Source organism: Chiloscyllium plagiosum, unplaced genomic scaffold (assembly GCF_037043375.1).
Source record: "Chiloscyllium plagiosum isolate Xiang-an unplaced genomic scaffold, Cpla_swu_hap1 HiC_scaffold_38, whole genome shotgun sequence".
Classification (NCBI taxonomy): Eukaryota; Metazoa; Chordata; class Chondrichthyes; order Orectolobiformes; family Hemiscylliidae; genus Chiloscyllium; species Chiloscyllium plagiosum.
Genome location: NW_028270176.1, coordinates 28,593,883 through 28,617,759, shown reverse-complemented (window position 1 = coordinate 28,617,759; position 23,877 = coordinate 28,593,883). Strand labels below are relative to the sequence as shown.

General features: G+C 51.3%; 1 protein-coding gene across 1 annotated transcript in view; it reads right to left on the bottom strand.

The window, feature by feature from the left end:
- Positions 1–22,780, bottom strand: part of LOC122544247 (DNA repair protein XRCC1-like) — a 60,027-nt gene extending 37,247 nt beyond the window's left edge. Inside the window, 7 exon segments of the mRNA XM_087981098.1 lie at positions 384–529; positions 4,912–5,032; positions 6,667–6,747; positions 8,693–8,851; positions 9,491–9,598; positions 13,064–13,156; positions 22,484–22,780. Of these exon segments, the coding sequence (XP_087837224.1) occupies positions 384–529; positions 4,912–5,032; positions 6,667–6,747; positions 8,693–8,851; positions 9,491–9,598; positions 13,064–13,156; positions 22,484–22,534 (759 nt within the window). The 5' untranslated portion in view covers positions 22,535–22,780.
- Positions 22,781–23,877: the final 1,097 nt, after the last annotated feature.

Sequence of the window (23,877 nt, the reverse complement as noted above, 5' to 3'; positions counted from 1 at the left end):
ACCATCTAACGCTCTCTCTAAGCCAACTGGTGCCATTTCCAGCACTGACCTCCAGTTTTAGTCATCACCTCAAAGATCCACAGAGACGTTAGTTCAGGTCCGGAAACATGGCGGCTTGGTACACTGCTTCGATACACCGTTCTATCAGTCAGATCACGCCACAGGCATCTCTTCGCCAGAGAAAGACAGATGGAGCCTGGATAATCGTGGACACAACAGCCCCCAAATTCCACCAATTCCATCTCTATCTTCGGTGCACCATTCATTATCTGGGGCTGGCATCGATGTGACAACTCCCACCTGCCCTTCCCTGAGTGAGTGGGCTTGCGCCAGGGAGCCAGTCGGAGGAGCAGGTGGTGGTGGTGGTGGTGTAAGCCGCGTACCTTTGCAGAGGGGGCACTGGGTCCGGGCCTCGCAGGTTTCTCCTTTGCTGTGGACAAGGAGCTCGGAGAGGTGACACCGCTCGCCTCCAATGCAGCCGCCGCGTAGCTCGCCGTGGGCTTGTCGCTCGCTGGCAGAGTAGACGTGGCTGGAGGAGGAGGAGAGAAATACAATCAGATGGCTGTGTGCACCAGGTCTGATGTCCACAACACAGGAAAAAATGATGAGGCCATCCCACTCGCGTCCTTATAATCAACAGGATCATAACATCTAAAGTGACAGTGAGATCGACATTAGGTGTGGGATATCTTCTACAAACTGCAGGTTTGATGGAGGTATCAGCCTGCCACAATGTTGCACGAGGGGGACTCACAAGCTGGTTACTGCAATTCACGCAGCCTCGATTATCTGCTGGGGTCTGCTGACTAAAAAGACTCAGTAAACTGCGATGGTTTACAATTGACCTTGATGCTGATGACTATTTGCCATGGTGTGCTACACAGATACACTGAGCAGATTACATTGCTATGGATCACTGGACAAAAAGACCCAGCAGACTGTTTAATGTGGTTTACTGTTTAAACAGACCCTGTAGATGGTTTACTGTTTAAACACACCCGGTAAATGGTTTACTGTGGTGTACTGTTTAAACACAGCCTGTAGATGGTTTACTGTGGTGTACTGTTTAAACACAGCCTGTAAATGGTTTACTGTGGTGTACTGTTTAAACACAGCCTGTAGATGGTTTACTGTGGTGTACTGTTTAAACACACCCTGTAAATGGTTTACTGTGGTGTACTGTTTAAACACACCCGGTAAATGGTTTACTGTGGTGTACTGTTTAAACACAGCCTGTAGATGGTTTACTGTGGTGTACTGTTTAAACACAGCCTGTAAATGGTTTACTGTGGTGTACTGTTTAAACACAGCCTGTAGATGGTTTACTGTGGTGTACTGTTTAAACACAGCCTGTAGATGGTTTACTGTGGTGTACTGTTTAAACACAGCCTGTAAATGGTTTACTGTGGTGTACTGTTTAAACACAGCCTGTAGATGGTTTACTGTGGTGTACTGTTTAAACACAGCCTGTAGATGGTTTACTGTGGTGTACTGTTTAAACACAGCCTGTAGATGGTTTACTGTGGTGTACTGTTTAAACACAGCCTGTAGATGGTTTACTGTGGTGTACTGTTTAAACACAGCCTGTAGATGGTTTACTGTGGTGTACTGTTTAAACACAGCCTGTAGATGGTTTACTGTGGTGTACTGTTTAAACACAGCCTGTAGATGGTTTACTGTGGTGTACTGTTTAAACAGACCCTGTAGATGGTTTACTGTGGTGTACTGTTTAAACACACCCTGTAGATGGTTTACTGTGGTGTACTGTTTAAACACACCCTGTAGATGGTTTACTGTGGTGTACTGTTTAAACACAGCCTGTAGATGGTTTACTGTGGTGTACTGTTTAAACACAGCCTGTAGATGGTTTACTGTGGTGTACTGTTTAAACACACCCTGTAAATGGTTTGCTGTGGTGTACTGTTTAAACACAGCCTGTAGATGGTTTACTGTGGTGTACTGTTTAAACACAGCCTGTAGATGGTTTACTGTGGTGTACTGTTTAAACACAGCCTGTAGATGGTTTACTGTGGTGTACTGTTTAAACACACCCTGTAAATGGTTTACTGTGGTGTACTGTTTAAACACAGCCTGTAGATGGTTTACTGTGGTGTACTGTTTAAACACACCCTGTAAATGGTTTACTGTGGTGTACGGTTTAAACACAGCCTGTAGATGGTTTACTGTGGTGTACTGTTTAAACACAGCCTGTAGATGGTTTACTGTGGTGTACTGTTTAAACACAGCCTGAAGATGGTTTACTGTGGTGTACTGTTTAAACACACCCTGTAAATGGTTTACTGCGGTGTACTGTTTAAACACACCCTGTAGATGGTTTACTGTGGTGTACTGTTTAAACACAGCCTGTAGATGGTTTACTGTGGTGTACTGTTTAAACACAGCCTGTAGATGGTTTACTGTGGTGTACTGTTTAAACACAGCCTGTAGATGGTTTACTGTGGTGTACTGTTTAAACACACCCTGTAAATGGTTTACTGTGGTGTACTGTTTAAACACAGCCTGTAGATGGTTTACTGTGGTGTACTGTTTAAACACAGCCTGTAGATGGTTTACTGTGGTGTACTGTTTAAACACAGCCTGTAGATGGTTTACTGTGGTGTACTGTTTAAACACACCCTGTAAATGGTTTACTGTGGTGTACTGTTTAAACACAGCCTGTAGATGGTTTACTGTGGTGTACTGTTTAAACACAGCCTGTAGATGGTTTACTGTGGTGTACGGTTTAAACACACCCTGTAGATGGTTTACTGTGGTGTACTGTTTAAACACAGCCTGTAGATGGTTTACTGTGGTGTACTGTTTAAACACAGCCTGTAGATGGTTTACTGTGGTGTACTGTTTAAACACAGCCTGTAGATGGTTTACTGTGGTGTACTGTTTAAACACACCCTGTAAATGGTTTACTGTGGTGTACTGTTTAAACACACCCTGTAGATGGTTTACTGTGGTGTACTGTTTAAACACAGCCTGTAGATGGTTTACTGTGGTGTACTGTTTAAACACAGCCTGTAGATGGTTTACTGTGGTGTACTGTTTAAACACAGCCTGTAGATGGTTTACTGTGGTGTACTGTTTAAACACAGCCTGTAGATGGTTTACTGTGGTGTACTGTTTAAACACAGCCTGTAGATGGTTTACTGTGGTGTACTGTTTAAACACACCCTGTAGATGGTTTACTGCGGTGTACTGTTTAACCACAGCCTGTAGATGGTTTACTGTGGTGTACTGTTTAAACACACCCTGTAGATGGTTTACTGCGGTGTACTGTTTAACCACAGCCTGTAGATGGTTTACTGTGGTGTACTGTTTAAACACACCCTGTAGATGGTTTACTGCGGTGTACTGTTTAAACACACCCTGTAAATGGTTTACTGTGGTGTACTGTTTAAACACAGCCTGTAGATGGTTTACTGTGGTGTACTGTTTAAACACACCCTGTAGATGGTTTACTGCGGTGTACTGTTTAACCACAGCCTGTAGATGGTTTACTGTGGTGTACTGTTTAAACAGACCCTGTAGATGGTTTACTGTGGTGTACTGTTTAAACACACCCTGTAGATGGTTTACTGTGGTGTACTGTTTAAACACAGCCTGTAGATGGTTTACTGTGGTGTACTGTTTAAACACACCCTGTAGATGGTTTACTGTGGTGTACTGTTTAAACACACCCTGTAGATGGTTTACTGTGGTGTACTGTTTAAACAGACCCTGTAGATGGTTTACTGTGGTGTACTGTTTAAACACACCCTGTAGATGGTTTACTGTGGTGTACTGTTTAAACACACCCTGTAAATGGTTTACTGTGGTGTACTGTTTAAACACACCCTGTAAATGGTTTACTGTGGTGTACTGTTTAAACACACCCTGTAGATGGTTTACTGTGGTGTACTGTTTAAACACAGCCTGTAGATGGTTTACTGTGGTGTACTGTTTAAACAGACCCTGTAGATGGTTTACTGTGGTGTACTGTTTAAACAGACCCTGTAGATGGTTTACTGTGGTGTACTGTTTAAACACACCCTGTAGATGGTTTACTGTGGTGTACTGTTTAAACACACCCTGTAGATGGTTTACTGTGGTGTACTGTTTAAACACACCCTGTAAATGGTTTACTGTGGTGTACTGTTTAAACACAGCCTGTAGATGGTTTACTGTGGTGTACTGTTTAAACACACCCTGTAGATGGTTTACTGTGGTGTACTGTTTAAACACACCCTGTAGATGGTTTACTGTGGTGTACTGTTTAAACACAGCCTGTAGATGGTTTACTGTGGTGTACTGTTTAAACACAGCCTGTAGATGGTTTACTGCAATGGACTATGGAGGAACCTCAATTATCTGAACAACACAGCCTGGGAGTATTTTGTTCGGATAATCGAATGCTGGATAATCCAATGCAGGATAACACATATTATCCAAGCATCGTGACCTTGTGATCTTATCTGGATCATCTGAAATCCAGGTAATCAAATGCCAGAGTTGAGAATGCATTTCCTCTGTAATCATTTGAAAAGTTACAGCAGGCGATGTAATGTGGTGCTCATTAATCAGTCTCTACAAACCACAGCGTACACCAAATCCTCATTATGCACTTAGGACAGAGGAACAGTCTTGCTACAGAAACCGCTCCTGTCTAAGTCTCCTATCTATTCCAAGGGACCAAGTGTCTATGAGGAAGAGAAATGACTTGCAGGTAGCGAGGAGCAAGTGTACTGTTCTGCTTAAACAAACTCTGCTTCATAGTTAGACGTTGTTTCCACAATAAAGGACTGAGCTGCGATCCCAGCCACAAACCTGCCATTCTCAACAATCACAATCTCCAAAGGGATGTCCGTCCTTCGATCCTAGCAGTGCACCCGGCCTCACCCTCCTGGCTGTGGAGATACTGACCTGCAGGCGTGCTCAGCTGGGGTCTGCTGGCCCGGCTGAAGAACAGGCTGCCTGGCTTGAGGTTATCATTGCTGCCATCCTCCTCCTTCACCACAAACTGACCCAGTTTGGTGATCTTCTGCTGGGAAGACAGCCAAGTGCAAAAGGCTAGTTAAAAATCAGAAGTGCATGCTCGCTCAGCAATGTGTCTCTAAACCAAGGACAGGGGAGGGATCCAGACAACCACCTGCATTATCTCGTACCCTTGACATCGTAAAACATTTCAAACAGCGATGATCAAATAGCATGCCGAATCACACAGGGAGATATGAAACACAAGTAACCCAGACAGTTCTCAAAGAGGGATGCTCATGGAGATCACTCTCCTCCCTCCACAACAACCACTAACCTCCTCTTTCCCTGCACCCCCTCCCTATCTCTGTAACCCCCTCCAGCCCCTACACCCCTCCCTATCTCTGTAACCCCCTCCAGCCCCTCCCTATCTCTGTAACCCCCTCCAGCCCCTACACCCCCTCCCTATCTCTGTAACCCCCTCCAGCCCCTACACCCCCTCCCTATCCCTGTAACCCCCTCCAGCCCCTACACCCCCTCCCTATCTCTGTAACCCCCTCCAGACCCTACACCCCCTCCCTATCTCTGTAACCCCCTCCAGCCCCTACACCCCCTCCCTATCTCTGTAACCCCCCTCCAGCCCCTCCCTATCTCTGTAACCCCCTCCAGCCCCTACACCCCCTCCCTATCTCTGTAACCCCCTCCAGCCCCTACACCCCCTCCCTATCCCTGTAACCCCCTCCAGCCCCTACACCCCCTCCCTATCTCTGTAACCCCCTCCAGCCCCTACACCCCCTCCCTATCTCTGTACCCCCCTCCAGCCCCTACACCCTCTCCCTATCTCTGTAAACCCCTCCAGCCCCTACACCCCCTCCCTATCTCTGTAAACCCCTCCAGCCCCTACACCCCCTCCCTAACTCTGTAACCTCCCCCAGCCCCTACACCCCCTCCCTATCTCTGTAACCCCCTCCAGCACCTACACCCCTCCCTATCTCTGTAATCCCCTCCAGCCCCTACACCCCCTCCCTATCTCTGTAACCCCCTCCAGCCCGTATGCCCGTCCCGATTTCTGTAACCTCCTCCAGACCCTACACCCCCTCCAGACCCTACACCCCCTCCCTATCTCTGTAACCTCCTCCAATCCCTACACCCCCTCCCTATCTCTGTAACTCCCTACAGCCCTCCCTATCTCTGTAACCCCCTCCAGCCCCTACACCCCTCCCTATCTCTGAAACCCCCTCCAGTCCCTATACCCCCTCCCTATCTCTGTAACCCCCTCCAGTCCCTACATCCCTCCCTAATTGTCACCTTGTCCTCTATCCTCTGTAACCCTGCAAAATCTCTGCCTTCCTCCCATTCCAGCCTCTCAAGCAAGCAACACCACACCCCCCACCCCGCCCCCCTCCTCTTGCTGATGGTCATGCTTCTTGAGCTTCAGCTTCTTGAGGCCCTGGAATTCCTCCAAAAATCTCTCCTCCTCCTCCCTCTCTCCCTTTCTCAATCCATCCTGAAAGATGTTCCTTATAAACCGACCACATTGACTGAGCTTCACTTCACCTGTTTCCATGGCTCAGATCTTATTCTATGGTCACTCCTGTGAAGCATAATGGGATGCCTACTACTGTAAGGGCGCTATGCAAATGTAAGTCCTTGTTCAATGAACCTGGGAAGGAGGAGAGAGCTCACGTTTCTCTCCAAACTCACCGGTGAGGAGGATTCTGCTGACTTCTCCATGTCTTGTGGAGTGGAGTAAAATCTGATAAACGAGAGGCCGTACGCTAAATTCTGCATCGGGGGAAGAGACATGAAAATTAAAAGAGAAAACACAACTCAATGGGACAAACGTCAAACTTGTACTTGCCACCATTTCATTGTAACCTCTTGTTTCACGTTAAGGAAATAAGCTTCAGCTGCCCCGATCTGAAATTCCTTTCTCCGCGTCCCTCCCAGACCCACAAATGAACCAGCTTGGGAAACTGTGTGCTACAGGAGCACCCAGAGGCTGCACAGCGACCACCATTCACTGGAATGTGGGTGCCACTGGCCGGGCCCAGTATTTCTTCCCCCCCCCCACCCCTCCCTAGTTGCCCCCCTTGAGAAGGTGGGGGTGAGCTGCCTTCTTGAACCACTGCAGTCCATGTGCTGTGGGTAGACCCACAATGCCCCTGAGGGAGGGAATTCCAGTATTCCGACGCAGGAATGAACGGCCGATATATTTCCAAGTCGGGATGGTGAGGGGCTCAGAGGGGAACTTGCAGGTGGGTGGTGTCCCCATGTACCTGCTGCCCCTTGTCCTTCTAGATGGAAGTGGCCGTGGGTTTGGAAGGTGCTGCCTAAGGATCTTTGGTGAGTTCCTGCAGTACATCTTGTAGCTGGTACAACACTGCTGTTACTGAGCGTCGGTGGGGGAGGGAGAGGATGGTACACACTGCTGTTACTGAGTGTCGGTGGGGGGAGGGAGGGGATGGTACACACTGCTGTTACTGAGCGTCGGTGGGGGAGGGAGGGGATGGTACACAATGCTGTTACTGAGCGTCGGTGGGGGGAGGGAGGGGATGGTACACACTGCTGTTACTGAGTGTCGGTGGGGGATGGTACACACTGCTGTTACTGAGCGTCGGTGGGGGGGGGGGGGGGAGGGAGGGGATGGTACACACTGCTGTTACTGAGCGTTGGTGGGGGGGGGGAGGGGATGGTACACACTGCTGTTACTGAGCGTCAGTGGGGGAGGGAGGGGATGGTACACACTGCTGTTACTGAGCGTCGGTGGGGGTGGGGGGAGGGAGGGGATGGTACACACTGCTGTTACTGAGCGTCGGTGGGGGTGGGGGGGAGGGCGGGGATGGTACACACTGCTGTTACTGAGCGTCGGTGGTGGGGGGAGGGGATGGTACACACTGCTGTTACTGAGCGTTGGTGGGGGGGGGGAGGGGATGGTACACACTGCTGTTACTGAGCGTCAGTGGGGGAGGGAGGGGATGGTACACACTGCTGTTACTGAGCGTCGGTGGGGGTGGGGGGAGGGAGGGGATGGTACACACTGCTGTTACTGAGCGTCGGTGGGGGTGGGGGGGAGGGCGGGGATGGTACACACTGCTGTTACTGAGCGTCGGTGGTGGGGGGAGGGGATGGTACACACTGCTGTTACTGAGCGTCGGTGGGGGAGGGAGGGTATGGTACACACTGCTGTTACTGAGCGTCGGTGGAAGAGGAAGAAAGGGGGGGGTGGGAAATGTGGTGCCAATCAAGCGGGAGCTGCTTTGTCCTGGTGAACCGAGGGCGGGGGGGGGGGGGGTGTAATACGCGATTGCAGCATTTCTTTTCAGAACGCAGGGACTGATGGGATAATCTAATCGAGATGGACAAAGCAGACCCCACTGCACATTGAAGGAAAGCTGTTCCACACAGCTGGTAGCATTTGGGGTGAGACACAGCCTCAAGATTCTGTGTAGAGATGTGGGAGCGTGATGGGAGAGGAGGAATCTCCTTTCGATGGAGAATGGTCGCGATCTGGAATGGCCTGTCTGCGAGAGTGGTGGGAGCGGAAAACGAATTACCCCGAAATGAAACGTGACGGGCAAGAGAGAAACTAACATGAAGGTCCTACATGTGACAGGGAGGGAAGGGGCAAACGTAACAGGACAGCATAACAGAGTAATAACTCAATCTACTCAAACACGGAGGGTCACAGTGACTGGAGAGGTCTGTGACGGACTGGAACAGCACTCACCTTGTTGTAGGGCTGCGTGCAGACCACTTTGACACGGTCCCATTTCTTCCCCAAGGTGGCTTTGGCCAGCTTCTCCGAGCCAAACATTCGGACCCTGTTGAGGGGTGCACCATTCCGGCTCTCTGTCGGAGACATGAAGAACGAGGAGACGAGGAGGACCTGCGAGGCGGCAGAGGCAAGGTGCCAATCGGTGAGGGGGGCTGCAGCAAACACTGGAGCAGACCGTGCAACGAGGGAGCAGGAGCAGACCGCTCAGCCCATTGTGCCCTACTCCACTATTCAGCTGGATGACAGCTGAACATCGAAACTGAGCTGCTTTACTCTAGCGTCTTCATAGAACAATACAGGCCCTTCGGCCTTCCATCAGATGTCGTGCAGTACTCAGGTCCTACATGAAGCTGTCAGACAGCAGTCACTGTTGTGTTTAGGAGAGGCAGAAACTAATTTATGCAGAACAATATACAGACACAATAATAATAATAATAATACAGTAGTCCGGCCCACCTCTATTTCCACGGGGGATACATTTCCAAGACCTACCGTGCAACTGCAGATAGTAGCAAACTCATTCATTTACATGTAAAATTTCCCTCCTTGACAGCCCCCTGGTTCTGAAATGTTCCATGTAATACACTCGGGCCAAGGTAAACCAGGGATAACTGAAACTGTGGTAACTGGACCCGAGGTTACGGTGGTGGCCCTGTATAGGCCCAGGCGGCGTGCGGGTTAATGAGAGAACCAGGTAATACTCCATGGCGATGACATGGTTTATTGGTTGAAGGTTAAATGTCGGCTCACCTCAAAATCCTGCTCACAGGCTGACGTCGAGTTGCCAACCAAGATCTCCACAAACGCAGAGCCCTCATTTCCAATGTCAATGCCGTGTATGTATTCTGCTTTCTCAAACTGAAAGGACACAAGACATCATCTTACATAGGACCGACACACACGAGCCATTCAGCCCAGCTGTTCAGTCTCAATGCTGTACACAAGCCACACTGCCCTTTCCTTGCGCCTGGAACAGCCCCTAGTCAAGAATACCGCATCCCTCTGAAACAAACGAGTAACCTCTGTTATAGGTGAAATGAAAGGGATAGTTTACAACCCAAAACAAGATAAAATGATAGTGCTAGGAAAACTCAGCAGGTTAGGCAGCATCCGTGGAGAGCGAGAGAGGGAGCGAGCAAGAGAGAGAGCAGCAGTGTTACAACCTGAGTGCACAATGACTCTCATACATATGGAAGCCAAACAGACTGGAGATTTCATCTCCACTAATGAGATGACAACAACAAATGATTAATATCGGCCACGTGAATCTCAGATCCCCTTCCCCGATAACCGGCAATCAGGCTGGATACACAGGGTCCATGGCATCCGGAGACTCTGTCAGAGCCAACTTGGTGAGTTCCTGCAGTGCGCCTTGTAGCTGGGACACACTGCTGTTACTGAGCATCGGTGGGGGGAGGGAGGGGATGGTACACACTGCTGTTACTGAGCGTCGGTGGGGGGAGGGAGGGGATGGTACACACTGCTGTTACTGAGCGTCGGTGGGGGGAGGGAGGAGATGGTACACACTGCTGTTACTGAGCGTCGGTGGGGGGAGGGAGGGGATGGTACACACTGCTGTTACTGAGCGTCGGTGGGGGGAGGGAGGGGATGGTACACACTGCTGTAACTGAGCGTCGGTGGGGGAGGGAGGGGATGGTACACCTTGCTGTTACTGAGGGTCAGTAGGGGAGGGAGGGGATGGTACACACTGCTGTTACTGAGCGTCGGTGGGGGGAGGGAGGGGATGGTACACACTGCTGTTACTGAGCGTCGGTGGGGGAGGGAGGGGATGGTACACACTGCTGTTACTGAGTGTCGGTGGGGGGAGTGAGGGGATGGTACACACTGCTGTTACTGAGGGTCGGTAGGGGAGGGAGGGGATGGTACACACTGCTGTTACTGAGCGTCGGTGGGGGGAGGGAGGGGATGGTACACACTGCTGTTACTGAGCGTCGGTGGGGGGAGGGAGGGGATGGTACACACTGCTGTTACTGAGGATCGGTAGGGGAGGGAGGGGATGGTACACACTGCTGTTACTGAGCGTCGGTGGGGGGAGGAGGGGATGGTACACACTGCTGTTACTGAGCGTCGGTGGGGGGAGGGAGGGGATGGTACACACTGCTGTTACTGAGCGACGGTGGGGGGAGGGAGGGGATGGTACACACTGCTGTTACTGAGTGTCAGTGGGGGGAGGGAGGGGATGGTACACACTGCTGTTACTGAGCATCGGTGGGGGGAGGGAGGGGATGGTACACATTGATGTTACTGAGTGTCAGTGGGGGGAGGGAGGGGATGGTACACACTGCTGTTACTAAGTGTCGGTGGGGGGAGGGAGGGGATGGTACACACTGCTGTTACTGAGCGTCGGTGGGGGGAGGGAGGGGATGGTACACACTGCTGTTACTGAGCGTCGGTGGGGGGAGGGAGGGGATGGTACACACTGATGTTACTGAGTGTCAGTGGGGGGAGGGAGGGGATGGTACACACTGCTGTTACTGAGTGTCAGTGGGGGGAGGGAGGGGATGGTACACACTGCTGTACTGAGCGTCGGTGGGGGGAGGGAGGGGATGGAACACACTGCTGTTACTAAGCGTCGGTGGGGGGAGGGAGGGGATGGTACACACTGCTGTTACTGAGCGTCGGTGGGGGGAGGGAAGGAATGGTACACACTGCTGTTACTGAGTGTCGGTGGGGGGAGGGAGGGGATGGTACACACTGCTGTTACTGAGTGTCGGTGGGGGGAGGGAGGGGATGGTACACACTGCGGTTACTGAGCGTCGATGGGGGGAGGGAGGGGATGGTACATACTGCTGTTACTGAGCGTCGGTGGGGGGAGGGAGGGGATGGTACACACTGCGGTTACTGAGCGTCGGTGGGGGGAGAGAGGGGATGGTACACACTGCTGTTACTGAGTGTCGGTGGGGGGAGGGAGGGGATGGTACACACTGCTGTTACTGAGCGTCGGTGGGGGGAGGGAGGGGGATGGTACACACTGCTGTTACTGAGTGTCGGTGGGGGGAGGGAGGGGATGGTACACACTGCTGTTACTGAGTGTCAGTGGGGGGAGGGAGGGGATGGTACACACTGCTGTTACTGAGCGTCGGTGGGGGGAGGGAGGGGATGGTACACATTGATGTTACTGAGTGTCAGTGGGGGGAGGGAGGGGATGGTACACACTGCTGTTACTAAGCGTCGGTGGGGGGAGGGAGGGGATGGTACACACTGCTGTTACTGAGCGTCGGTGGGGGGAGGGAGGGGATGGTACACATTGCTGTTACTGAGCGTCGGTGGGGGGAGGGAGGGGATGGTACACACTGCTGTTACTGAGTGTCGGTGGGGGGAGGGAGGGAATGGTACACACTGCTGTTACTGAGCGTCGGTGGGGGGAGGGAGGGGATGGTACACACTGCTGTTACTGAGTGTCGGTGGGGGGAGGGAGGGAATGGTACACACTGCTGTTACTGAGCGTCGGTGGGGGGAGGGAGGGGATGGTACACACTGCTGTTACTGAGCGTCGGTGGGGGGAGGGAGGGGATGGTACACACTGCTGTTACTGAGTGTCGGTGGGGGGAGGGGATGGTACACACTGCTGTTACTGAGTGTCGGTGGGGGGAGGGAGGGGGATGGTACACACTGCTGTTACTGAGCGTCGGTGGGGGGAGGGAGGGGATGGTACACACTGCTGTTACTGAGCGTCGGGGGGGGGGGGATGGTACAGTACACACTGCTGTTACTGAGTGTCGGTGGGGGGAGGGGATGGTACACACTGCTGTTACTGAGCATCAGTGGGGGGAGGGGATGGTACACACTGCTGTTACTGAGCGTCGGGGGGGGAGGGGATGGTACACACTGCTGTTACTGAGCGTCGGGGGGGAGGGGAGGGGATGGTACACACTGCTGTTACTGAGCGTCGGTGGGGGGAGGGAGGGGATGTTTGTGGGTGTGGGGCCAATCCAGCGGGGGCTGCTTTGTCCCTGGATGGTGTCGAGCTTCTCGAGTGTTGTTGGAGCTGCCCCCATCCAGGGGCAAGTGGGGAGTATTCCCTCACCCTCCTGCCTTGTCGATGCTGGGACAGGCTTTGGGGGAGTCAGGTGAGTTACTCGCTGCAGGATTCCCAGCTTCTGACCTGCTCTTGGGGCCGCTGTGTTTGCACGGCTAGTCCAGCTCAGTTTCTGGGTGATGGTAAACCCCCACAGCATGTTGATTGTATGGGGATTCAGTGAAGGTCGCTTCTGAATATCATGCAGTGATGGTTAGATTCTCCCTTGTCAGAGATGGTCATTGTCTGGGCACTGAATAATCCAGCTCCTTACACTGACTCACCTGGAGGATGACAGACACCTGTTTCTCACCAAGATCTGAACACTTCCATTTCCTGTAGGTGTCTGGTTTTAACAGATTGTCAGCCTTGTGAGTCTGCAACACAGGAACAAGGAAGTCAGCTTCCAGAATACCACAGAGCGATTTCTTTTCTTCAGTCTCAGATACTGACTCGCTCCAGCTCCCAACCCTCGTTCAACCACCCTCTATAAACCGGAGCTCATACTAAGCTCTGCAGTCAATGTACCCAGCTCATACCACATCCAGGGTCACCCATCACTCTGAGCACTCACTGAGCAGCACTGGTTCATGGTAACAGAGCAAAGCGGAGATTTTAATATTCCCATTGTTCTAATCAAATCCCACATCATTCTCTTCCAGCCCCTACACCCCTCCCTATCTCTGTAACCCCCTCCAGCCCCTACACCCCTCCCTATCTCTGTAACCCCCTCCAGCCCCTACACCCCTCCCTGTCTCTGTAACCCCCTCCAGCCCCTACCTGTCTCTGTAATCCCCTCCAGCCCCTACACCCCCTCCCTGTCTCTGTAACCCCCTCCAGCCCCTACACCCCCTCCCTGTCTCTGTAATCCCCTCCAGCCCCTACACCCCCTCCCTGTCTCTGTCACCCCCTCCAGTCCCTACCTGTCTCTGTAATCCCCTCCAGTCCCTACCTATCTCTGTAACCCCCTCCAGCCCCTACACCCCTCCCTGTCTCTGTAACCCCCTCCAGTCCCTACCTGTCTCTGTAATCCCCTCCAGCCCCTACACCCCTCCCTGTCTCTGTAATCCTCTCCAGCCCCTACACCCCCTCCCTGTCTCTGTAATCCCCTCCAGCCCCTACACCCCCTCCCTGTCTCTGTAACCCCCTCCAGCCCCTACGCCCCCTCTCTATCTCTGCACACCTTCACCTTCCTGATGTTCCAAGCTGTGGGATTCTTTTCTGAAATGTCTCCACCTCTCTGGCCTGCCCTAAAATGTCTCTTAACGCTGATCCAGTTTGACAGGTCTTTGGATCATGTTTACCCGATATCTCACATGAAAAGTAACATTAAACTGCAAACACAAAATTCGAAGCTTCCAAGTTATGTCAACACAAAGCTGATTTCAAATATTATCAAACGGTTTAATTATCGGACATATAAAGATTTTGTTGAGCTGAAACAGATGGGGTAAATTACAAGGAGAAAGTGAGGTCTGCAGATGCTGGAGGTCAGAGATGGAAATGTGTTGCTGGAAAAGCGCAGCAGGTCAGGTAGCATCTAGGGAACAGGAGAATCGACGTTTCGGGCATTAGCCCTTCTTCCTGAAGAAGGGCTAATGCCCGAAACGTCGATTCTCCTGTTCCCTAGATGCTGCCTGACCTGCTGCGCTTTTCCAGCAACACATTTCCATCTCGGGGCAAATTACAAGGCTTGCATTCACTGTAGATTAGAACAGCATCACCTAACCGCTGTGGATGACAAAACAGTCTGCACAGAGTAAAACCAACAAAATTCGCAGTCATCTCGTTACTGTGATGTAGAATGTGTAATCTCCACATCGTATAATCTGCTTTAGATTTTGAAGTGGTGGCTAGTGAGTTTTCTGTCTGTGTGAAGAGGTTTGATCATTAACTTGTTGGGAGTTACGTAACCATTGTGATGAATTTTAACAAATAAAAGGTAAGAGTTAGTTAGTTTTTGGAGGCTAGCGGGGTTTTGCTTACATTGGAAGGGTTTCACAGGTGAACAGAATGAACGGTGATGTGCATTAGGCTTCAGTTAGAAGAATCTGGAATTGTTTTTGCCTTGAGGGTGGGGAAACATAGCTTAAATAAAGCTTTTTTGGGTCGGGGAATTAAGCAGAATTCCTGAGCAGAGCTGGATGTGAAAACCTCTGCTAAGTAAGGGAGATAATTTAGGAATGTTAAGAAATAGTTCACTTCATTCTAAAAAGGTTATTTTTACAGTTCCACACCAGAAGTCATAGAGTCAGAGACGTACAGCACGGAAACAGACCCTCCGGTCCAACCCGTCCATGCCGACCCAGATATCCCAACCCAATCTAGTCCCACCTGCCAGCACCCGGCCCATATCCCTCCAAACCCTTCCTATTCATATACCCATCCAGATGCCTTTTAAATGTTGCAATTGTACCAGCCTCCACCACTTCCTCCCATACACGTACCACCTTCTGTGTGAAAAAGTTGCCTCTTTTATATCTTTCCCCTCTCACCCTAAACCTATGACCTCTAGTTCTGGACTCCCTGACCCCAGGGAAAACACTGTCTATTTATCCTATCCATGCCCTCACAATTTTATAAACCTCTATAAGGTCACCCCTCAGCCTCCGACGCTCCAGGGAAAAGAGCCCCAGCCAGTTCAGCCTCTCCCTGTTGCTCAGACCCTCCAACCCTGGCAACATCCTCGTAAATCTTTTCTGAACCCTTTCAGGTTTCACGACATCTTTCCGATAGGAAGGAGACCAGAATTGCTCACAATATTCCAACAGTGGTCTCACCAACGTCCTGTACAGCCGCAACATGACCTCCCAACTCCTGTACTCAATACTTTGACCAATAAAAGAAAGCATACCAAATGCCTCCTTCATTATCCTATCTACCTGCGACTCCACTTTCAAGGAGCTATGAACCTGCACTCCAAGGTCTCTTTGTTCAGCAACACTCCCAAGGACCTTACCATTAAGTGTATAAGTCCTGCTAAGATTTGCTTTTCCAAAATACAGCACCTCGTATTTATCTGAATTAAACTCCATCTGCCACTTCTCAGCCCATTGGCCCATCTGGTCAAGATCCTGTTGTAATCTGAGGTAACCTCTTCGCTGTCCACTACACCTCCAATTTTGGTGTCATCTGCAAACTTACTAACCGTACCTCTTATGCTCACATCCAAATCATTTAAATAAATGACAAAATGTAGGGGGCCCAGCACCGATCTTTGTGGCACTCCACTGGTCACAGGCCTCCAGTCTGAAAAACAACCCTCCATTACCACCCTCTGTCTTCTACCTTTGAGCCAGTTCTGTCTCCAAATGGCTAGTTCTCCTTGTATTCCATGAGAGCTAACCTTGCTAATCAGTTTCCCATGGGGAATCTTGTCGAACGCCTTACTAAAGTCTATATAGATCACATCTATCACTCTGCCCTCATCAATCTTCTTTGTTACTTCTTCAAAAAACTCAATCAAGTTTGTAAGACAGGATTTCCCACGCACAAAGCCATGTTGACTGTCCCGAATCAGTCCTTGCCTTTCCAAATACATGTACATCCTGTCCTCTAACAATTTGCCCACCACAGAGGTCAGGCTCACTGGTCTATAGTTCCCTGGCTTGTCTTTACCGCCCTTCTTAAATAGTGGCACCACGTTTGCCAACCTCCAGTCTTCCGGCACCTCACCAGTGGCTATCAATGATACAAATATCTCAGCAAGAGGCCCAGCAATCACTTCTCTAGCTTCCCACAGAGTTCTCGGGTACACCTGATCAGGTCCTGGGGATTTATCCACTTTTAACCGTTTCAAGACATCCAGCACTTCCTTCTCTGTAACCTGGACATTTTGCAAGATGTCACCATCTATTTCCCTACAGTCTATATCTTCCATATCCTTTTTCACAGTAAATACTGATGCAAAATATTCATTTAGTATCTTCCCTATTTTCTGTGGCTCCACACAAACGCCGCCTTGCTGATCTTTGAGGGGCCCTATTCTCTCCCTAGTTACCCTTTTGTCCTTAATATATTTGTAAAACCCCTTTGGATTCTCCTTAATTCTATTTGCCAAAGCTATCTCATGTCCCCGTTTTGCCCTCCTGATTTCCCTCTTAAGTATACTCCTACTTTCTTTATACTCTTCTCAGGATTCACTCGTGTTTGGTTAAAACCCCAAATGGGTCATTTGAAGCTAAGAAAGTCTAAGCTCATTAGTTTAAAGATTCAAAAAAAAAGAGGCTATCAGATTGTCAAGGGAGAGAAGTGAAATTTAAACTAAGCACTACAGACACGGTAGAGAGAGGGATTCTTTCTGGTGTGAGTAACATTAAGAATGCTGCTGGAATTAATGGATTTATACTTTACCAAGTGTTTCAAAATCTTAAAACTTGTGTTATATGTAAATTGTTTCGTCTATTCCAGTTTGTCTTGATACTATTTGAGTAAACAGGCTGTTTCATTGTTAAACATCTCTATGACTCTCAATGCTTTAATGTGACATGCTAACTTTAGTATCATGCCACATCAGGCCAATGATAATTTTTAAAATTCGTTCTTGGAGTGAAGGTGTTGCTAGTTAGACCAACATTTATTGCTCATCCCCAATTACTCAGTGGGCAGTTAAGAGTCAACCCCATTGATATGGGGCTAGAATCACATGTAGGCAAAGCCAGGCAAGGATGGCAGTTTCCTTCCCTAAAGGACATTATTGATGTAGGTTTGCTCGTTGAGCTGGAAGGTTCATATTCAGACGTTTCGTCACCACACTAGGTATCATCAGTGAGCACTAGATATCACTGGTGGCATAGTCCGCTTACTATTTATGCGTTTAGGTTTCCTCAGATTTGTGACATCATTTCCTGTTCTTTTTCTCAGGGGGTGGTAAATGGGATCCAAGTCAATGTGTTTGTTGATAGACTTCTGGTTGGAATGCCACGCTTTTGGGAATTCTCGTGCATGTCTCTGTTTGGCTAGTCCTTGGATGGGTGTGTTGTCCCAGTCGAAGTGGTGCCCTTCCCCATCCGTATGTGAGGATACGAGTGAGAGAGGGTCATATCTTTTTTCTGGCTGGTTGATGTTCATGTATCCTGATGGCTAGTTTGCTGCCTGTTTGTCCAACGTAGTGTTTGTTACAGTTCTTGCAAGGTTTTTTTTGGCTGCTGTTTTCGTGTTGTTGGTGGGTTTGTGAGCTACCATGATGCCAAGGGATCTGAGTACCCAATGAACACAGTCTGCCGATTTCTCAGCAACAAACCCAAATAAGCAGACAAAACAACCCAGAAACCCTATCCACTCTCCCCTACATCAAAGGCATCTTGGAAATGACTGTCAGACTACTCACACCAGATAAGGAAGGACACCACTTTGACTGGGACAACACACCCATCCTAGGACAAGCCAAACTGAGACACGCACGAGAATTCCTAGAAGCATGGCACTCCAACTGAAACTCTATCAACAAACACATTGACTTGGAGAAAGTGAGGAGATTAGAGTCGAGAATGTGTTGCTAGGAAAGCACAGCAGGTCAGGCAGCATCCGAGGAGCAGGAGAATCAACATTTCAGGCATAAGCCCTTCATCATGAATGAAGCTTGTGGGCCAGATGCTGAGCGATAAAAGGGAGGGGGGTGGGGTTAGGGCAAAGGTAGCTGAGAAAGTGATAGGTGGATGAAGATGACAGAGAAGGTGAAGGTCAGAGGGGGTAGTGATGGACAGGTCAGGAGGGCGGTGCCGAATTGGAGGCTTGGGACTGGGATAATGTGGGAGGAGGGGAAATGAAGAAGCTGTTAAAATCCACATTTATCCCGTGTGGTTGCGGGGTCCCAAGGCGGGATAGGAGGCGTTCTTCCTCCAGGCATCGAGTGGTTAGGGTGTGGTGGTGGAGCAGGCCCAGGACTGCATGTCCTTGACAGAGTGGGAGGGGGAGTTGAAGTGTTCAGCTACAAGGTGGTGGGGTTGGGGGGTGCGGGTATCCCAGAGATGTTCTCTGAAACAATCCGCAAGGCGGCGTCCTGTCTCCTGATGTACAGGAGACCACACTAGGTGCAACAGTAGATGACATTGGTGGAGGTACAGGTAAATTCCTGATGGATGTGAAAAGATCCCTTGGGGCTTTGGACAGAGGGGAGGGGAGTTCCTCCACGGTTCCCTCATCAGGTCCACGTCCCCCGCCAGCCAACAAGCCACTCCTGGACCTTTCCCTGCCACTGCAGGAAGTGCAAAACCTCCATCCAAGGCCCCAAGGGACATCCGTCAGAAATTTACCTGTACCTCGACCAATGTCATCTACTGTATCCGTTGCACCCGATGTGGTCTCCTCTACATCGGGGAGACAGGACGTCTCCTTGCAGATCGTTTCAGAGAATATCTCTGGGATACCTGCACCCACCGCCCTGTGGCTGAACACTTCAACTCCCCCTCCCACTCCGTCAAGGACATGCAGGTTCTAGGCCTCCTCCACTGACAAACCATTATCACCCAACGCTTGAAGGAGGAATGCCTCATATTCCACCTTGGGACCCTGCAACCACACGGGATTAATGTGGATTTCAACAGCTTCCTCATTTCCCTTCCACCCCCCCCCCCCAACATTATCCAATTCGAAGTCTCCAACTCTGCACCACCCTTCTGACCTGTCCATCACTAACCCCCTGACCTATCACCTTCTCCCTCACCTTCTTCCACCTATCGCTTTCTCAGCTACCTTCCCCCCAGCCCCAACCCCCTCCCTTTTATCTCTCAGCCCCCAGCCCACAAGCTCCATTCCTGATGAAGAGCTTATGCACAAAACGTTGATTCTCCTGTTCCTCGGATGCTGCCTGACCTGCTGTGCTTTTCCAGCAACACACTCTCGACATTGACTTGGATTCCATTTACCACCCCAGAGAAAAAGAATAGGAAATGACATCACCATCCCAAGGAAGCCTCAAAACATAAATAGAAAGCGGGCCATACCATCAGTGCTTCATCCAGAGACTCACTGATGATGTTACCTAGTATGGTGACGAAACATCTGAAAACGAATGTTCCAGCTCAGCGGCCAAACCTACATCCAGAACCTCAGCCTGAGCTACAAATCTTCTCAAAACTCATTGACATTAATGAGCCAGATGTTTTTTTTCGACAATGGATTCACGGTCATTATTAAATTCTTAATTCCAGGTATTTACTGAATTCAAATTCCACCATCTGTTATGGCAGGACTAGAAACCAGGTCCGCAGAACGTTATCAACGTCACTGGATTAATAGTCCAACAATAACATCAGTAGGCCATCAACTCCCGAAATGAATTCTAAATTTCAATATTAAATAAAGATCATGTATTACAGAGCACCCTTCACCACTGCAATGCTGCAAGCCTATTGGCCAATAAGAGATGTTTTTGGACATATGGTCACTGCTGTAATGAAGAGATTCAATCAGTTAATTTCCATACAGCAAGATGCCACAAACAACACAGATCATCTCCTTCCTCAAGGACTTGGGCAGAGATATTGGCCCCAGGACACTGGCAATAAAACTCTGGTGACGTTATGTTTAATGCTCCTATGTCATTCGCTTTTCGAATGTCACCTTCAGAGAAATATCACCTGAACTTAAAACGGACATAGATTCAATTCTATTCATCTCAGAGCAGACAGGGTCTCCATTTAGCTACTAACCTGACAGATGATACAATAGTGCGGCGCTCCCTCAGCACTGACCCTCCGACAGTGCAGCACTCCCTCAACACTGACCCTCCGACAGTGCCCACTCCCTCAGCACTGACCCTCCGACAGTGCGGCGCTCCCTCAGCACTGACCCTCCGACAGTGCGGCGCTCCCTCAGCGCTGACCCTCCGACAGTGCGGCGCTCCCTCAGCACTGACCCTCCGACAGTGCGGCGCTCCCTCAGCACTGACCCTCCGACAGTGCGGCATTCCCTCAGCAATGACCCTCCGACAGTGCGGCATTCCCTCAGCACTGACCCTCCGACAGTGCGGCATTCCCTCAGCACTGACCCTCCGACAGTGCCCACTCCCTCAGCACTGACCCTCCGACAGTGCGGCACTCCCTCAGCACTGACCCTCCGACAGTGCGCACTCCCTCAGCACTGACCCTCCGACAGTGCGGCGCTCCCTCAGCACTGACCCTCCGACAGTGCGGCGCTCCCTCAGCACTGACCCTCCGACAGTGCGGCGCTCCCTCAGCACTGACCCTCCGACAGTGCGGCGCTCCCTCAGCACTGACCCTCCGACAGTGCGGCGCTCCCTCAGCACTGACCCTCCGACAGTGCGGCGCTCCCTCAGCACTGACCCTCCGACAGTGCGGCGCTCCCTCAGCACTGACCCTCCGACAGTGCGGCGCTCCCTCAGCACTGACCCTCCGACAGTGCGGCGCTCCCTCAGCACTGACCCTCTGACAGTGCGGCGCTCCCTCAGCACTGACCCTCCAACAGTGCGGCGCTCCCTCAGCACTGACCCTCCAACAGTGTCCACTCCCTCAGCACTGACCCTCCGACAGTGCCCACTCCCTCAGCACTGACCCTCCGACAGTGCCCACTCCCTCAGCACTGACCCTCCGACAGTGCCCACTCCCTCAGCACTGACCCTCCGACAGTGCCCACTCCCTCAGCACTGACCCTCCGACAGTGCCCACTCCCTCAGCACTGACCCTCCGACAGTGCCCACTCCCTCAGCACTGACCCTCCGACAGTGCCCACTCCCTTAGCACTGACCCTCCGACAGTGCCCACTCCCTCAGCACTGACCCTCCGACAGTGCCCACTCCCTCAGCACTGACCCTCCGACAGTGCCCACTCCCTCAGCACTGACCCTCCGACAGTGCCCACTCCCTTAGCACTGACCCTCCGACAGTGCCCACTCCCTCAGCACTGACCCTCCGACAGTGCGGCACTCCCTCAGCACTGACCCTCCGACAGTGCCCACTCCCTCAGCACTGACCCTCCGACAGTGCGGCACTCCCTCAGCACTGACCCTCTGACAGTGCGGCGCTCCCTCAGCACTGACCCTCTGACAGTGCCCACTCCCTCAGCACTGACCCTCCGATAGTGCGGCGCTCCCTCAGCACTGACCCTCCAACAGTGTCCACTCCCTCAGCACTGACCCTCTGACAGTGCAGCACTCCCTCAGGACTGACCCTCCGACAGTGCGGCGCTCCCTCAGCACTGACCCTCCGACAGTGCCCACTCCCTCAGCACTGACCCTCCGACAGTGCCCACTCCCTCAGCACTGACCCTCCGACAGTGCCCACTCCCTCAGCACTGACCCTCCGACAGTGCCCACTCCCTCAGCACTGACCCTCCGACCGTGCGGCACTCCCTCAGCACTGACCCTCCGACAGTGTGGCACTGCCAATGTGAAGTGCCATTCAGCCTAACACATGAATACTAACCCCATATGGGATAATGCTTTCTTTCAACCTGCGGGCAGTGCCGTCTCCCCAAGAACGTGGCCAATTAACCAGCTTGGCGTTGGAACGATGCCAACAAAGAGAAATATCGCTGGCCACGCTCTAGTCGGTTGACCGCCCTCCCAGCGCCAATACCACCTGAATTGCGTCCGGGGCACACATTAGTCCCGAGGCGACGATCGAAGGGGGAAACGATAGTGGAGCCACCCAAAAGCCGCCCCAAAGGTCAAAGACTGGCCTCCAAAACATTGACCGAAGATGCCAATGTGGGGGCTGCTGGGTAATGGAGGGAGGGCGCGCTCACCACATCTTCACTGCTGCACGATACCACATGTTGGAGCTTGATCTCGGGCATCCTGGAAACAGAGGCAGGTAGAGGGGCGAAGAAATGGCAATAGGAAGATCTTATGGAGTTTGTTTGGCCGAGAAAGTCAAGCTAAAAAAAAAATTTAAAAAAATTCTCAGGATCGCGGCTGAAACCCCTCGGGGGTGAGAGAGGGCGATATTTTAAGGGGGGTTCTCCTCATGGATAGCCGCGAAAACACCAGAAACTTCCTTTAAGAAGGGTTTGAAAAGTTGGGCTTCTCCTCCATGTTTTCATCTTCCTCCGGGGGGGGTCCACTTCCGGGTCACGCTCCCCTCAACGGACAAAAACATCATTTCAAAATTAAATTGCACTTAAAACCGTCATCCCGCTCCCTGTTCACTCACAGGACGTCCGCATTGACACCTGAGGATTTTTATTTTTATTGTTTTATTTTCCTCCTCCCCCCCTCACGATTTGGCGGTTTGCCGCTTGCGGTGGCGCCAGGATGTCAAAGGTCAGTGGTCAGCGCCACGCCCCCCCCATGTGTGACCGGGACGGCCGCCGCCATCTTTGAGGCTGGCACAGCGTCCAGTGTGGGCCAAGGGGGAGGTGTCACGTGGCCATTTGTGTTGGGAATGGGTCTTGGGGGAGATGGAAATGGGGAACATTGGGGGGAGGGGTGGGAAGGGGAGGAGGTGGGACGGGGGAGACAGGAGGAGGTGGGGGAACGGGAGTCGGTGAGGGGGAAATGGGAGCGAGAGGAGGTGGACTGATGGGGGTGGGGGGAAGGAGGTGGGATACTGGGTGTTGGGGTTCGCATGGGGGGGAGGATGGGAATGTGGGGAGATGGGAATGGGGGAGGGGTGATTGGAACGTGGGGAGTCATCGAGACGTACAGCACGGAAACAGACCCTTCGGTCCAACCCGTCCATGCTGACCCAGATATCCCAACCCAATCTAGTCCCACCTGCCAGCACCCGGCCCATATCCCTCCAAACCCTTCCTATTCATATACCCATCCAAATGCCTCTTAAATGTTACAATTGTACCAGCCTCCACCACATCCTCTGGCAGCTCATTCCATACATGTACCACCCTCTGGGTGAAAAAGCTGCCCCTTCGGTCCCTTTTATATCTTTCCCCTCTCACCCTAAACCTATGCCCCTCTAGTTCTGGACTCCCCAAACCCAGGGAAGAGACATTGTCTATTTACCCTATCCATGCCCCTCATAATTTTATGAACCTCTATAAGGTCACCCTTCAGCCTCCGATGCTCCAGGGAAAACAGCCTGTTCAGCCTCTCCCTGTAGCTCAAACCCTCCAACCCTGGCAACATCCTTGTTAATCTTTTCTGAACCCTTTCAAGTTTTGCAACATCCTTCTGATAGGAA